General features: G+C 35.2%; 2 protein-coding genes across 2 annotated transcripts; one reads left to right on the top strand and one right to left on the bottom strand.

The window, feature by feature from the left end:
* Positions 1-688: 688 nt before the first annotated feature.
* Positions 689-5,717, bottom strand: r3hdml (R3H domain containing-like). The gene is made up of 6 exons (XM_052595094.1): positions 5,267-5,717; positions 4,046-4,346; positions 2,896-3,014; positions 2,653-2,755; positions 2,342-2,457; positions 689-2,197 (listed from the first exon to the last, which is right to left on the bottom strand). The coding sequence occupies exons 2-6, from the start codon at positions 4,316-4,318 to the stop codon at positions 2,056-2,058; spliced, it is 753 nt and encodes a 250-aa protein (XP_052451054.1). The 5' UTR covers positions 4,319-4,346; positions 5,267-5,717; the 3' UTR covers positions 689-2,055.
* Positions 5,718-11,102: 5,385 nt separating this feature from the next.
* Positions 11,103-13,113, top strand: fitm2 (fat storage inducing transmembrane protein 2). The gene is made up of 2 exons (XM_052595090.1): positions 11,103-11,356; positions 11,572-13,113. The coding sequence occupies exons 1-2, from the start codon at positions 11,139-11,141 to the stop codon at positions 12,149-12,151; spliced, it is 798 nt and encodes a 265-aa protein (XP_052451050.1). The 5' UTR covers positions 11,103-11,138; the 3' UTR covers positions 12,152-13,113.
* Positions 13,114-13,149: the final 36 nt, after the last annotated feature.

Below are 13,149 nucleotides of genomic sequence, written 5' to 3'. Positions count from 1 at the left end.
GTTTTGTTTAGTCATGCATTAGGAGAAGGACGAGTGTGAGAAATGAAAGGAGTGGAGGGTTTACACGGACTCGTTTAGCAGTTTTGATTTGTCTGATTCCCAATAATTCAATAAGAAGTAATCCAAATGTACTGTTTGACAACATGCCTCATATCAGTTTTCATTTCCACTATACTGCAATTATTTGTCAGACAGATGAAAGTTAATTGTAACTCTTCTTCATCTTTGCCTTTGTGTTTGAGGCTTAGATACTTCACTATTAGACCAATGCCATCCAGTTTTAATTTTATACAGCTGGATGCATTCATATGAGGCCATGTGCTTCAGTGAATATGCTGCCGCTTTTTCTTAACAGATGCTATGTTAGTTTCAACAGCTTTTCCCATGAATATAATCTGATGCTTTCTGACAGATGTGTAGCGTTACACAAGTCTAATGTTGCTTTCACTTTTAAGCAGCTTCGTGGGAAAGTCAAGTGTTTTGAAACTTCAGATTTTCCCCACTTGGAAAGACACACCTTCACTCTAAATTCTTCATTACCTTTGTGTCCATTTGCCTTATAATACTTCTATACAGCAGCATTATTTAAAAAAAAAAACTAATAGTAAGTATTATTAGTAATATGGTGAAAGGTTATTATTAAAAGTTGGAATAACTGTTTTCCTTTTTAATAAATTAATACATTTGTGATGACAAAACTGAATATTTATTTGTACATTTGACTTATAATTAAATACAAAAATACAGTAAAAACATTGTGAAATATTATTACAATTTTTAAACAACCGTTTTCTTTTTAAATATATGTTAAAATATGAATGAAAATTCATTCTAATATGCTGATTTGGTGGGGGGAAATAAATAAATAAAACAATAGAAATGTAATTATTATCGATTGTGGAACCTGTGATTCTATCTGATGAATAAAGCAATGAAAGAACACCATTTATTGTCACTTTGAATCAAATTATAAGTGATGAATAAAAAAAAACTTGAATGTGCATATTCAAAAGCCAACACTTTGATAGATTTCCTATTGAACCAAAAAAAAAAACTGTTATATACTCATGTTTTCTTATTCAGATGAATGATTTCAATCACCGGTAAAGTATTCACTATACAATAGACTAGAGAAAGTGGCCCAGCGCTTCGTTTATGGCTTTAAAAGCCTTTTAGTCTTGGTTTACAGGAGATCTGTCTCTTTTAGATGGATTGAGCACATTAATGAGGCAATAAAAGATGGTTTCTTTCTGCTTCTCAATATTGATCCTTGACCAGCTACTCACATCATATATTATTAGAGACAATTCATATACAATTCATATTATTAAGGTGCACCTTAATAATATGAATTGTCTCTAATAATATATGATTGAAATTCATAAATGTTTCTTTACTGAATTTATTTTATTTCTTTATTCTTTTACTTACTGGCTGTGTCCCTGCTGGGAAGGTGTTGGCAACAGCCTGTCTGTGTTACAAGAGAAAATGTAAATAAAAGGACGGTTTTTATGAGGATAAATGTGTTTACAGTGCAGTCATGTCCTCTGTATGACATGAGTGCAATAGACATTTCAAAAAGATAGTAACTTAGAAACGACTGAACATATGACTTTTCCTAATCTAAAGAAAATGTATTACCTGTACAAAAAGGAAAAAATAATAATAATGATGAAAGAACATAAGTGCTTTTCTCCCAACTGAATTGTCACTGCGATGCAACTTAGTACAAACAAATTATAAGCAAAACAGTGCAAACAGTCCATAGCCTTGAAAAAAAAACTAATACAAATGATAAACATTACACAACTTAAAAAGTAATTTAAAAAAAATACTACATTTGACACCTATGGGTTGGTAATAAACAGTAACAGTTAATGCAATTTGACATTTACACATTGAATTACTTGGACATTTTACAGCATTTAAATGCCGTTCAGTTTAAAATGACCACGGAATAATTTGCATTGTAAAATGTACATTTTAGTGGTTTCTAGACTTAAACTTTAGTTATATATTTATTATAATTTTTAAGAGAAGGGTTTTTTTTATCTGTTAGCCTCTAACACCACTTGCATTTCTTCTGGATTTGGATCTGGAGTCACACTGGTTTTTATTGCATGATCCTCCATAACTTGAGGGGCACGCAGAGCACGGTTTCCCTGTCTTATATGGAGCCTCTCCAACCCAGTTCCCCCTGGAACAGAAGAAGAACATGTACGTGTTTGGTTATTTTCCCTTTTCTTTCGTTTTCCCCAAATCTGCTTCATAAAATAAATCCTTACTTCCTGCATTTTTAAGATTTAAATATTGTACTGATGGATACAGTAATAATTCTTACTTGATAGAATAGTTGCAAACCAGAAAGGTGGCCTGTTTCCACATACTCCCAAAAACATAAATGTTTGAACATCTTCGGATGGCACACCCGATCTTATTGCTGGCTGCCCACACCATCTGAATCAAAAAATCATTGCTAAAATTAATATAATGTCTGAAAAGAGTCTGTATTAATTAAATATAATACTTTTCATATAAATAGATAATTAAATAATTAAAAAATATAAAAATGTACAATAAAAATGACTTTTTAATATAAATAATGTTATTATAAATCAAATATTCCATATTACATGTATTTTGGAGACCCACCTGAGTGTAGTGTGTGCAGACAGTGCCACTGCATCTGTTGGGGTAGGAGAAATGGTGTCTTTCATCATACCAGGATCTTACCAGGTCAATGATCGATCTGTATCTGGAAAATGAAAGAAATATTAACAATCACATTCAGTATAGAAAGTGTGGATAGGATCCAGAACTAACATGGTTTTTGTATATTAACTCATGCTGATAAATGACTGTCTGTACATAGTAGGTTGTTGTAAGGGTCTGTACCTTCCAGAGATGATGGACAGGTTCTGTCCAATGTGTTGCAAAACATGAGGCGGTCCATGATCCCAAATGCACTGTGCGGCCCAGGATTTTGCAGATTTAGCCAGTCTCTCATCCCACACCTCACAAAGGAGAGAGAGGACAGATAAACAAATCATTAAAAAAATATCTCGCTTAAAAAAGACCCATGCAATCACAGTGACTAGAAAAATCTGGAAAAAAAGGAAGAAAAATCATCATAAATTTTGTCCATAAAACATGAAGAACAGACATTCATTTACATTTTACATGACAGCTTTACTATGCCATAAAGATGTCTGAATCATGAGAAACTATTCTTTTGAATCAGATATTTGTGATCCTGGACCACAAAACCAGTCATACCACGGGTCGATTTGTAGCAATAACCAACACTACACTGTATGGGTCAAAATTATAGATTTTTCTTTTGTGCCAAAAGTCATTAGTATATTAGCTAAGCAAAAATGATGTTCCATGAAGATATTTTGGAATATTTTATTTTCAGTCCATTAAGATATTTTGTACATTTCCTTGTATCAAAACTTAATTTTTGATTAGTAACATTGCTAAGAACTTCATTTGGACAACTTTCAAGGTTATTTCACAATATTTTTATTTTTTATTTTATTTCATTTATTTATTTTTGCACCCACAGATTCCAGATTTTCAAATAGTTGTATCTCGACCAAATATAATTGCCTATCCTAACATCAATGAAAAGCTTATTTATTCAGCTTTCAGATCATGTATAAATTCACCATTATGGTTTTCTGGTCCAGGGTCCAATTTTAAAGAATTAGTTGATTCGATTAAAACTGATCTGAATTATTCGTTCATAAATCAGACTCGAGTTCAACTAAATGATTCGCTGACCCTTAAATTCACTGAGGTGAAGATTGTTCTATAAAGACTTATAATACAAATTTGAGTTCACATACTGTCAGAAAAAAAAATAACGCTAGCTATTTAAAGTCAGTCCACTTTTATGAAACGAACATTTTTATGGTGAACTTTAGACCTTTGGGATGGGTGGAGGGGGGGGGGGGTCTTGTTGTGTATGTGATAACCATAAAACATTAGTAGCCTAATGTAAAAAAAAAAAAAAAAAAAAAAGTAGTCTCAAATGTCCTACCATATATTCCATATTTGATGCGGGTGGGAAGACCTGTGAGCGCACGCGGTTGTGATAGTCCAGAATGGCCGTCATATCTTTACTGGAGATGAAGCGTTTCCGCCGCGCTCGAGGCGCGCTGCTGTCGCTTCTGTTCCTCAGCAGAGCCTCCATAGAAACATCTCTGAGATGAAGCAGCTGTGTCGCGCTGCTCACCGCCACAGATGCTGTGCTGCACGGCAGTGTCCACAACGTGGCGGCAAAGAACATCTGAACGCAGGCCAAACTCATCATCTGCCTTCCGTCTGGTTGGCTACACGTGCTTTATTTGTGGAAAGAGAATTCAGTGTCAAAAATCTCTCACTGTATTAGCCAGTAATATAAGATCAGAAACGGTACAGTGCCTACTCAAGTGTAAGTAGAGTTTAATCCTGCAATTTCTGTAGACCATTTAGACCATAGTAACCGAATAAAAATGTCAAAGATGTAATAAGCAGGTGACTTGTTTTGTTAGCTAAACTTTTGCAGTTGGCCAAAAATTGCCTTAAGTATCCTTTAGTGAGATAACAAGAGGTAAATTTGTGAAAATAGTGATAAAACTTATTTTTTTTATTTTGTGACATGTTTAAAAGGCAAAAATGATGAAACTGCCACATATACAGTGCATTTAAATACATTTATATATAATTGTAAGTTACAAATACCATTTATATTTAAAACTAACATTTTTACAATAAAGGTTATATTATGGTTAATTCAATTCAACTTTATTTCCAGACTCAAGGTCCATTAGCAAGAAGTACACAATACAGACCAAAAATATATATATTAAAAAACACAGTTCATAGAGGACTGATATTGCACTTCAGTAAGGCTAGGATTTGACAACTGCATTATATTATTATTATACGAATTGTCTAGCCGACAAATTTATACATGAGATTTCTCATTAAAGCAGGGAATGATTGTTCTCTTGCCTTACAGAATAAATCACATCTTTTTTTTTTTCAGCAGGATGAGTTAAGACTGCAAAAACTCATGGTTTAAACAAACTGACAGACACTGCACCCAAATGCACTCAATATTCTTTAATGATAGTATACATGTAAACATCTAAACTTTGGGAAAAAGCAGTGCATCAACATCAATATACGATATATGAAAATATATATTTTTTTCTAATGTAATAAAAAAAAATACACATTATTGCTATTGAAGAGTAAATTTGAGCATATACTGTACTTATGAATGTATTCCTGTAGTCTGAAGAGAGCGGGGGTCTTCAGCTGGAGTGGTCTTCACAGCAGATACCTTCAGCAGTGATTCCAGCACTTTAGCACAGCCTGGAGAAGAGCAGCTGAAAAGATCTCCACTTAAACTCTGGCCTTTGCAAACAACGTCTCTGACATGTGTGGCAGCGAACTTTAACTGGGCCAACTCTCTAAGGCCATCTGACGTGAAAGAAAAGCCCTTGTCTCTTTTTCTTCCCCCACAGGGATGTTTCTGAGGTTCAGGAAACAACTTAATGGAAGGTTTTGCTTTTTCAGCACACACTCAGTATGGAAGCTCCAAACAGTCATGCTCTCCAATGGGATTTTAAGATTGATGACTTTTCAACGGTTATTGCTCTTCCTTTCCATTACCTTTGTGATTTTCAAATGTTGTTTTACCGCTTTTTGGGCAACTCTCACCTCTGAATTTATCATTTATCTTTCATTGAAAACCAAAGTTGTAGGACATAGAAACTAAAATATTGTGCATGTAAAGTAATATTCAAAACTGAATTGCCCATGCTTGTTTATAGTGGCTACATCGGACTCTCTTTAAATCATCTGTGCTTATATTGGACATTTGTAATCTTTTTTGTGAGCTTAGGTTGGAGCTGCACTTAGCTGTCCTGGCAAAATATTTCAATAAAATAGTTGAATAAACACTGGCAAGGATTTTATTAAAGTGAGGGAGTTCTTCTACGAATCAAAGGCCAAATTTGAAAGCATAGCCCAGTCAGCTCATTTTCCCGACTGTTTAGGATTCCAGGAAGGACTTGCAATGAGTAATATCTTCAGTCTCTGGGCAGTGCCAATATACACTGCACAACTTTGACTGGCAATAACTACTGAACAGGGTCATCAAGAGCATCGAGTTACAGATTCCGAAGTATTAATAATATGGGGCAATCCTTTGGAAATCAGCAACCTCAGCATAAACTAAATGTCAGTGAAAGGTCAATAATAACATTGTAACAGGACATCATTTTTTTCAGCTAAAGATCAGGTGTTGTTGCTGTGGGCGTCCAATAGCGTGGAGCAATACCACTCAAAATGCTACACCCATGTCTATTGCTTAGGGCATTTCTGACGCAAAGAGTTAAATTGTTAAATGACAAGTTTTTTAGGTGGAAAGACATTGGAAAGACACAATCTTTATTTCAATGAATAATTTAATACACTAATATTAATACAGCCACAATAAAAGAACTCAAATGACAATTGAAAATCTAATTTAATTCCAGTATATAACAATATCTTATTTAAAGGGATCATATTATGCTTATTTTGTGTATTTGGTACACCAAAATTTGTTGACATGCAATGTTCAAAAAACACATTATTTTATAAATACTGTACATTATTATAGGTTCTGCTCTGATTTGCTAACTGAACCAGTACATTGTGATTGGCCAAACACCACAAGCACTCGTTTGAAATGTAACGCCCCTTTACATAATCTCGAGCTTAATCTTTCAAAATAAATGTATAGACAGTTAATAATTTCCGTAGTTTTACCATTAATTCAAGCCCGAAAGAGGAACAGAGTCGCATGACAGACATAGTGATGAAGCTCCTATGTTTTTGCAGTACACAAGCCATGGACGGTTAAGACAGCTGACTCCACTGTGTGACCCTCTCTCTCTCTCTTTCTCTCTCTCTCTGTCTCTCACACACACACACACACACACACACACACACACACGACGTGCAAAACTGCATTTGAACAGTCAATAGCAAATACTTAGACTAATAACAAATCATACTTAAAGTAGCTGATTCAAAAGCGCCAGCTTGTTGTAGCAAAGTCAGAATGTCCTCAACTCATAGGTTCACGAAACAGTCGTTCATAAAATGCATTGCTGTTCTGTTGTAAGTAATCTTAAAGATTCCTAAATGCATCTACTTTTTCTATTAAAGTGCTTTTGCTCTCACCAAGATACACACAGCATCTCCCTGACATGGCTTTCTCAACACTAATAGTGGTTACTGAAACCACGGCTTCTTTCTTCGTTTGAACATTTGGGCAGCATTATGCAAATATTTCCATAAAGTGATGTAGATATGTGGCGGGGGTGGGGGTGGGGGTGGGGGTGGAGGGGGGTAGGGGGCAGAGACTAGTTTTGAGACTTTAATCTTTGCAACTTCAGGGATCTTATATTTGTACACTCAGCTTGTAACACTCCAAAGAGAAAGGAAAACTTGATATCGCATCATATGACCCCTACAAATCCACCAAAAACTGTCACAGTCTGCAACTCAGAACCATTGTCTACCGTGCAGGGTTTTGCGCCAGTTATTTGCATAGAATTAATGGCTTTTTACGCTCTGTCTGCACTTGCTCCATGCCACTGTCAGTCTCACATGCAAACCATTGTGCGAATGTCATTCTTCTAATAGCAAAGTCCAGTCTTTGCTAATAGTCAAAAGTAAAAGAATAGAAAAAGATATTAAACTTCTAAATGACAATACTTTAGAATTCCAGATGCTTTTGGCCGATGTAACATCTAGCTGAATACAATTTTAGAAGCAAAATATAGTGGAAATAAAATCAACATTCATTTAAAAATATAGTATACGATATATGAAATAAAGTAGCCTAAAAGCCTTTAATTTAGCTTTCTAACTTTTCATTCAGCATGTACCTGTATAATTAAGACTCGGCATCCTCAAAGAAAACGTAAAAAACGTTAAAAAGTAAGCAGTCATCCTAAAACTGCCACGGTTAGCAGGGTCAAAGTTCAGCGAAAGGCCTGTTTGGAAGTCTTTCTGTTGACTTACTATATAGGCAAAAAAGCCGTGACTTGTTCTTTAGACAAACAGATGATGTGACTTCCTAAGATACGTAATGTTGCAACCATTACGGTTTTGTAAGTTTGGTCATGCCATTAATGAGACGCATATAAACATCTTTCCATGGTTCAAACATTTGACAGTTTTATGTGCTAATATGATGAATGCAGAACTCGAAGCTACATTGAGCCCTTGTGGAGTGTAGCATTTAAAAATAGCTACAGGCATGTCTCTGTCAATTCTATCACATACTTAATAGTGCTGTCATCACACATCAAAGGAGGTGATGAATGTTGAGCAGAGATGTCAAATGAAAAATTCAGTGCATGTAAGCAGCCCTGGAAAACATTAAAGATATACAGTATCCACCTATAGTTTGCGTTAAGCTTAATTCCTTCGCATAATGGTTACCTTGACTACATCTCGTTCATGCTTCTCATCTACAAGGCTGAAGGGTCCTTGGGATTGAAAAAGAGGGAAAAAGTGACTTAAAAAGGTGCACAGCTGTGTCATTATCTCCTCCACAGCAATGGAAAGGGCAGTCAGGTCTTTCTGTGTACGAATCACGTCATTTAGCATAAATCCAGGGTTTCCCTTTCCCTACTGCCACTCCATTTCTCATGTCAGCAGTCCAAACTTTGTTTTGGCAGCCCCGAAAACGAATCTGCTAAGTGATGTAGCTGTTCATGGTGATGGATGGTTTTGAAGGGAATAGAGACGAGGGGTCTGTTCTGGCCATTGGTTACTAGAATTAAAAATAAATCACAACACACAGTTTCTCATTGCACATTAAATTACCACTAACATATTTACAGCAGATTAACTAATTATGCAGATACAAACTTATACTGGCACACACTGGATTAAAGCAATGCATATGTTTTGCATTCGCTACCAGTTTAGCTACAGGAAACTATGGGTTTATTTCAAAACTAATTAGCAGTCATAGCAGAAACATATTATCTATGTTAAACCTGTGAGCAAATCACAGATAATATAAGAAAAAATATAAGAATACCTAACATGAATAAGAAAATAAATAATTTGAATAACGCCCAAACTGTAGTTCGGTTATAGATCAAAATGTTATGAATTCTGTCATCATTTACTTCATTTCTTTGCTGAACACAAAATAATATATTCTAAAGAATGGTTTGTCCATACAATGAAAATCAAAGCTGTCTAAAACAACACTGTACCCCATTCTCTGTCAGTGTGTGTGTGTGTGTGTGTGTGTGTGTAAATGGTATCCTCTATGTAATGGGGTCCAAATGCCCCCATAAAACATGAAAACCAGTGTGTGTGTGTGTGTTCCACATATGAAAAGAAAGTCATACAGGTTTAAAACAACATGAGACTGAATAAAGTTTTCATTTTGGGGTGGACTGTCCCCTTTAAGAGTTTGTGAGACTTCACCCCATATCGACCAATTATATTTGTCTCATATGTGGGGTTCTGGATGGTTCCATTTTTATAAAGCACGTATGATGTCAAGCTGTAACAGTTCAGATTTACTGTCAGGAATGCTCTGAGGAAGAGCAGACACAGCCATAACTCAGTGAGGCCCCCTTCTGTGAGACAGTGTGAAATGGGTCAGGCTCGGGTGGAACACTTCTAGACAACCAGGCCACAAACAATCTATCTTCCTCTAATATGACATCATCTTGTCTAGACACTTACAAAAGGGTGGTATCTGAAGGCAGTAGAAAAAAAAGTTTGTGTAATCATCAATGTGTTATTACTGTCTTAATGTTACATTTGCTCAGTTGCTTTATTAAGAAACACACACATACACACAATTAAATTAATCTCATGCAGATATTTAAATTAATAGCTAGGGTATAAATATTTTAAACAATTGTACATTTGTAGCTTTTTATATTATGTTTAAATCTAACCACTTCAGCATACTCTTAAAACCCTTCAGTTTTTATATGATGTTAAATAATAAATCTTAAATTAATAGAAAAAATAATTTGGTTTAGGTTCTCCCATAAAATATTTTGTCACACATTTTAGTTATGTTCTGATCTCTAGTTCGTTAAAATCATGTACGTTTATTCTCTTGACGATTCATAATTGCATCCAAGAGTGTCCAAACTGGATTTAATGATTGAAATAATGGTCTAAATGCACCTGTACTGTTTCCAGTTGTAATTGCTTCAGAGATTTCCAAATGATTTTTAAATCCATGGCAATCACTTTTAAAACACCAGTATTTAACATCCTGTCAGACTGCTCTGTCTGGCACAATTTGAGGAATTGAGAGTGGAGAGTCAGCCTAGCCAAATGGCACAAATACTTGGAAACATTGCCTTTGAATAAATACACTCTTGCCAATATTGAGTGCAACAAGAGCAAGAATGTGGAACTTTCCAAGTTAATTTCTTAAATCATTCCAAGCATATTATTTTAAAACATTATTGAGAATACCAAACTGAACATTGTCTGTTCCTTTAAGTGCATCTATAGATATTTGGGTTCGAAAACAGAGCACAAGAATGTGTGCAAAAATGTATTTAATGGGAAGATGTGTTAATTCTTATGTGACAATTTAAAGTGTCTTTTAGGCTACATGTTTTTCTTTAAAAAAAATAAAATAAAAGTAGAGGTTTTTTGTGACTATGTTATAGTGCCACCTATTGGACAGTGAACGCCTAGCCCTAGCTCTTAAAGGATACTCACCCATTCTACAAAGGTTTTTTTAAGTAAATATATTTTTATATGTTTTACAAATAACTATATTTTTTCTTATTTAACCAAACATATATTCTGCCGTTTCTGCCATTATCTTATGTAACGATGAAAGATTTTACTTTTCGTGATGATTAATGATGACAGCAGCAACTCACCCGCTACTAGAAGAAAGGTTTTGCTCATGCATATTAATCAGACAGCGCTGCAGTGTTTAGTAACCTTCCTATAGCGGACGTCTCACTCTTGGATATTTAATGAGGTAATGGCGACGTTTCTTCGTAGTCCTCCAATGGCGAATGCTTGCTCATGAATATTAATCGATAACCCGTCACCAGAGTAGGATTCGTAGTAGCGTGATGGTTACTGTTTCCGCCATTCACACAGCAAGCACACAGAACAACATGGCTGCAGTAGGCAGCTTAGTGAACAGTTTGACTTCTCTTTGGAGACAGCAGTGTGCCCGTACTTGTTTACCGCATTTGTTCGTTTGTATTTCGTTTACAGGATCGATTTTGAAACCGACGGGCCTCGTGCCAGAGAGCTACTTCAGTAACAGCAGAAATGTTTTAAATCTGTGAGTACAAGTCTACTGTATCAACCTGACCTATAGTTAATAAAACAATGTAAAACTAATTTATTTAGTTAATATCAATAATATGTTATATAAATGCAATAGCCTTTAAACGGTATTAAAAAGCAATGCTTGTTGACATTGACGACTTGCTATGACATTGATGTTTGTCTCCAAAGTCATTTAATTGTTTTCACTTAATTTTTTTTTACTTTCAGATATTTTGTGAAAGTTTCTTGGGGATGGACCATTATTCTACTTCTGCCTTTCATCTTTTACTCCAACCTTTACAATAGAAGCCACACATTTATGTTGAGGCGTCTGACGTCATTACTGGTGGCAACATTCATTTGGTACACCTGCACTGGCACTTTTTTCTACATTGAAGATATAACCGGTTCGTGCTATGCGCCAGACACAATGCAAGTTATTCATGGTGAGATTACCACAAAGGCGGCGTGCAGGAAGGCCGGATTCATCTGGGATGGTTTTGACATATCGGGACACTCCTTCATCTTGACTTACTCTTCTCTTGTGATTGTGGAGGAAATGGTGCCAATGTTACACATACCACAGAGTCACAGAAACATCTGTCTTGATTGTCTTTATATAGCACTCAATGCGATTGTGGCTATCTGGATATGGATGTTCGGATGCACTTCTGTGTATTTCCATGATATTATTGACAAGGTTATAGGGACGTTGTGTGGGATATTAGGGTGGTACTTGACTTACGTTGTTTGGTACCCAATGCCTTTTTCTCCAGGTCTCCCTCCACAGCAAAAACAACATGCTTAGTGTGAGAACTAAATGCAACAAGTGCACTACAACAAGCTTCACGTATCTTTTGTGAGATCAGTGACAGGTTAGCCGTCCAAGTGAGGCGGCCAGAAGCTGGTGTTCCTAAAATGACAATCTGTAATCTCACATCTGACCCTTATTGTTGCCTTGAAACATTTTGTGGCTTCAGACAGAACTGGAATAGTAAACCTGACAATAAATGTAGGCTATACAGTAGTCTGCTGCTGCTTTTTGTAATAAAAATTCAACCATCAGCTGAGCTGCCTTTTTACAGTAACAGTTGCTCATGACACTAATATTTTAAATCTTTGTAATTGGCCTATATATTGGTTTTAAACAAAAACATGAAATCTGAAAAATGAGGTTGTAGAATTATTGTGTGATGCATTTGTGTATATTATATATTTGCATTGTGTTTTAGTAGGACCATTTTATATGCTCTGTTGTTCACTCATCATACATGCCATTGTTAGATTAGTCATTTGTAGTTGTTGTTATTCCTCGTGTCACTGATGAATGTTAAGAGTAATCAGTTTGTCAAAGGAAAACTGACACCACCTATTCTTAGACTAAAATATACTGTTTAAAATATTATAAGACTGGATTGATGCTTGAACTATACAGTCAAATAAATATTTGTCTGATTAGAAGTATTTTTTACTGGTTTGAGGATCAATGCAAATTAATTATATGTAAATTAATTGTAAAATACAAACGGTGGGACCTGCTGGTCATGGAGAACAAATCCATTTAACATTTACACCAATTAACATGATGTTAGACAAGTATCATTGCAATTATGCTTAATACATCAGTATTCCAAAGAAAGCAAAACACAGCATGTTTTTATGTTGAGATATTGTACTGTATGACAGAGTTCTTGTTAGTATAACACATCACTGAGGTGTTTTTTTTTTTATTCGTTATGGTGTTTGAATTAATAAATAGCTTTGAATTGAGGACCTCTAGATGTTTTGATTTTGTTGTCTCAAGGT

Source organism: Carassius gibelio, chromosome B23, assembly GCF_023724105.1.
Source record: "Carassius gibelio isolate Cgi1373 ecotype wild population from Czech Republic chromosome B23, carGib1.2-hapl.c, whole genome shotgun sequence".
Taxonomy (NCBI): Eukaryota; Metazoa; Chordata; class Actinopteri; order Cypriniformes; family Cyprinidae; genus Carassius; species Carassius gibelio.
Note: the sequence above shows the minus strand (reverse complement) of the source record. Positions and strands in the feature narration are given on the sequence as shown.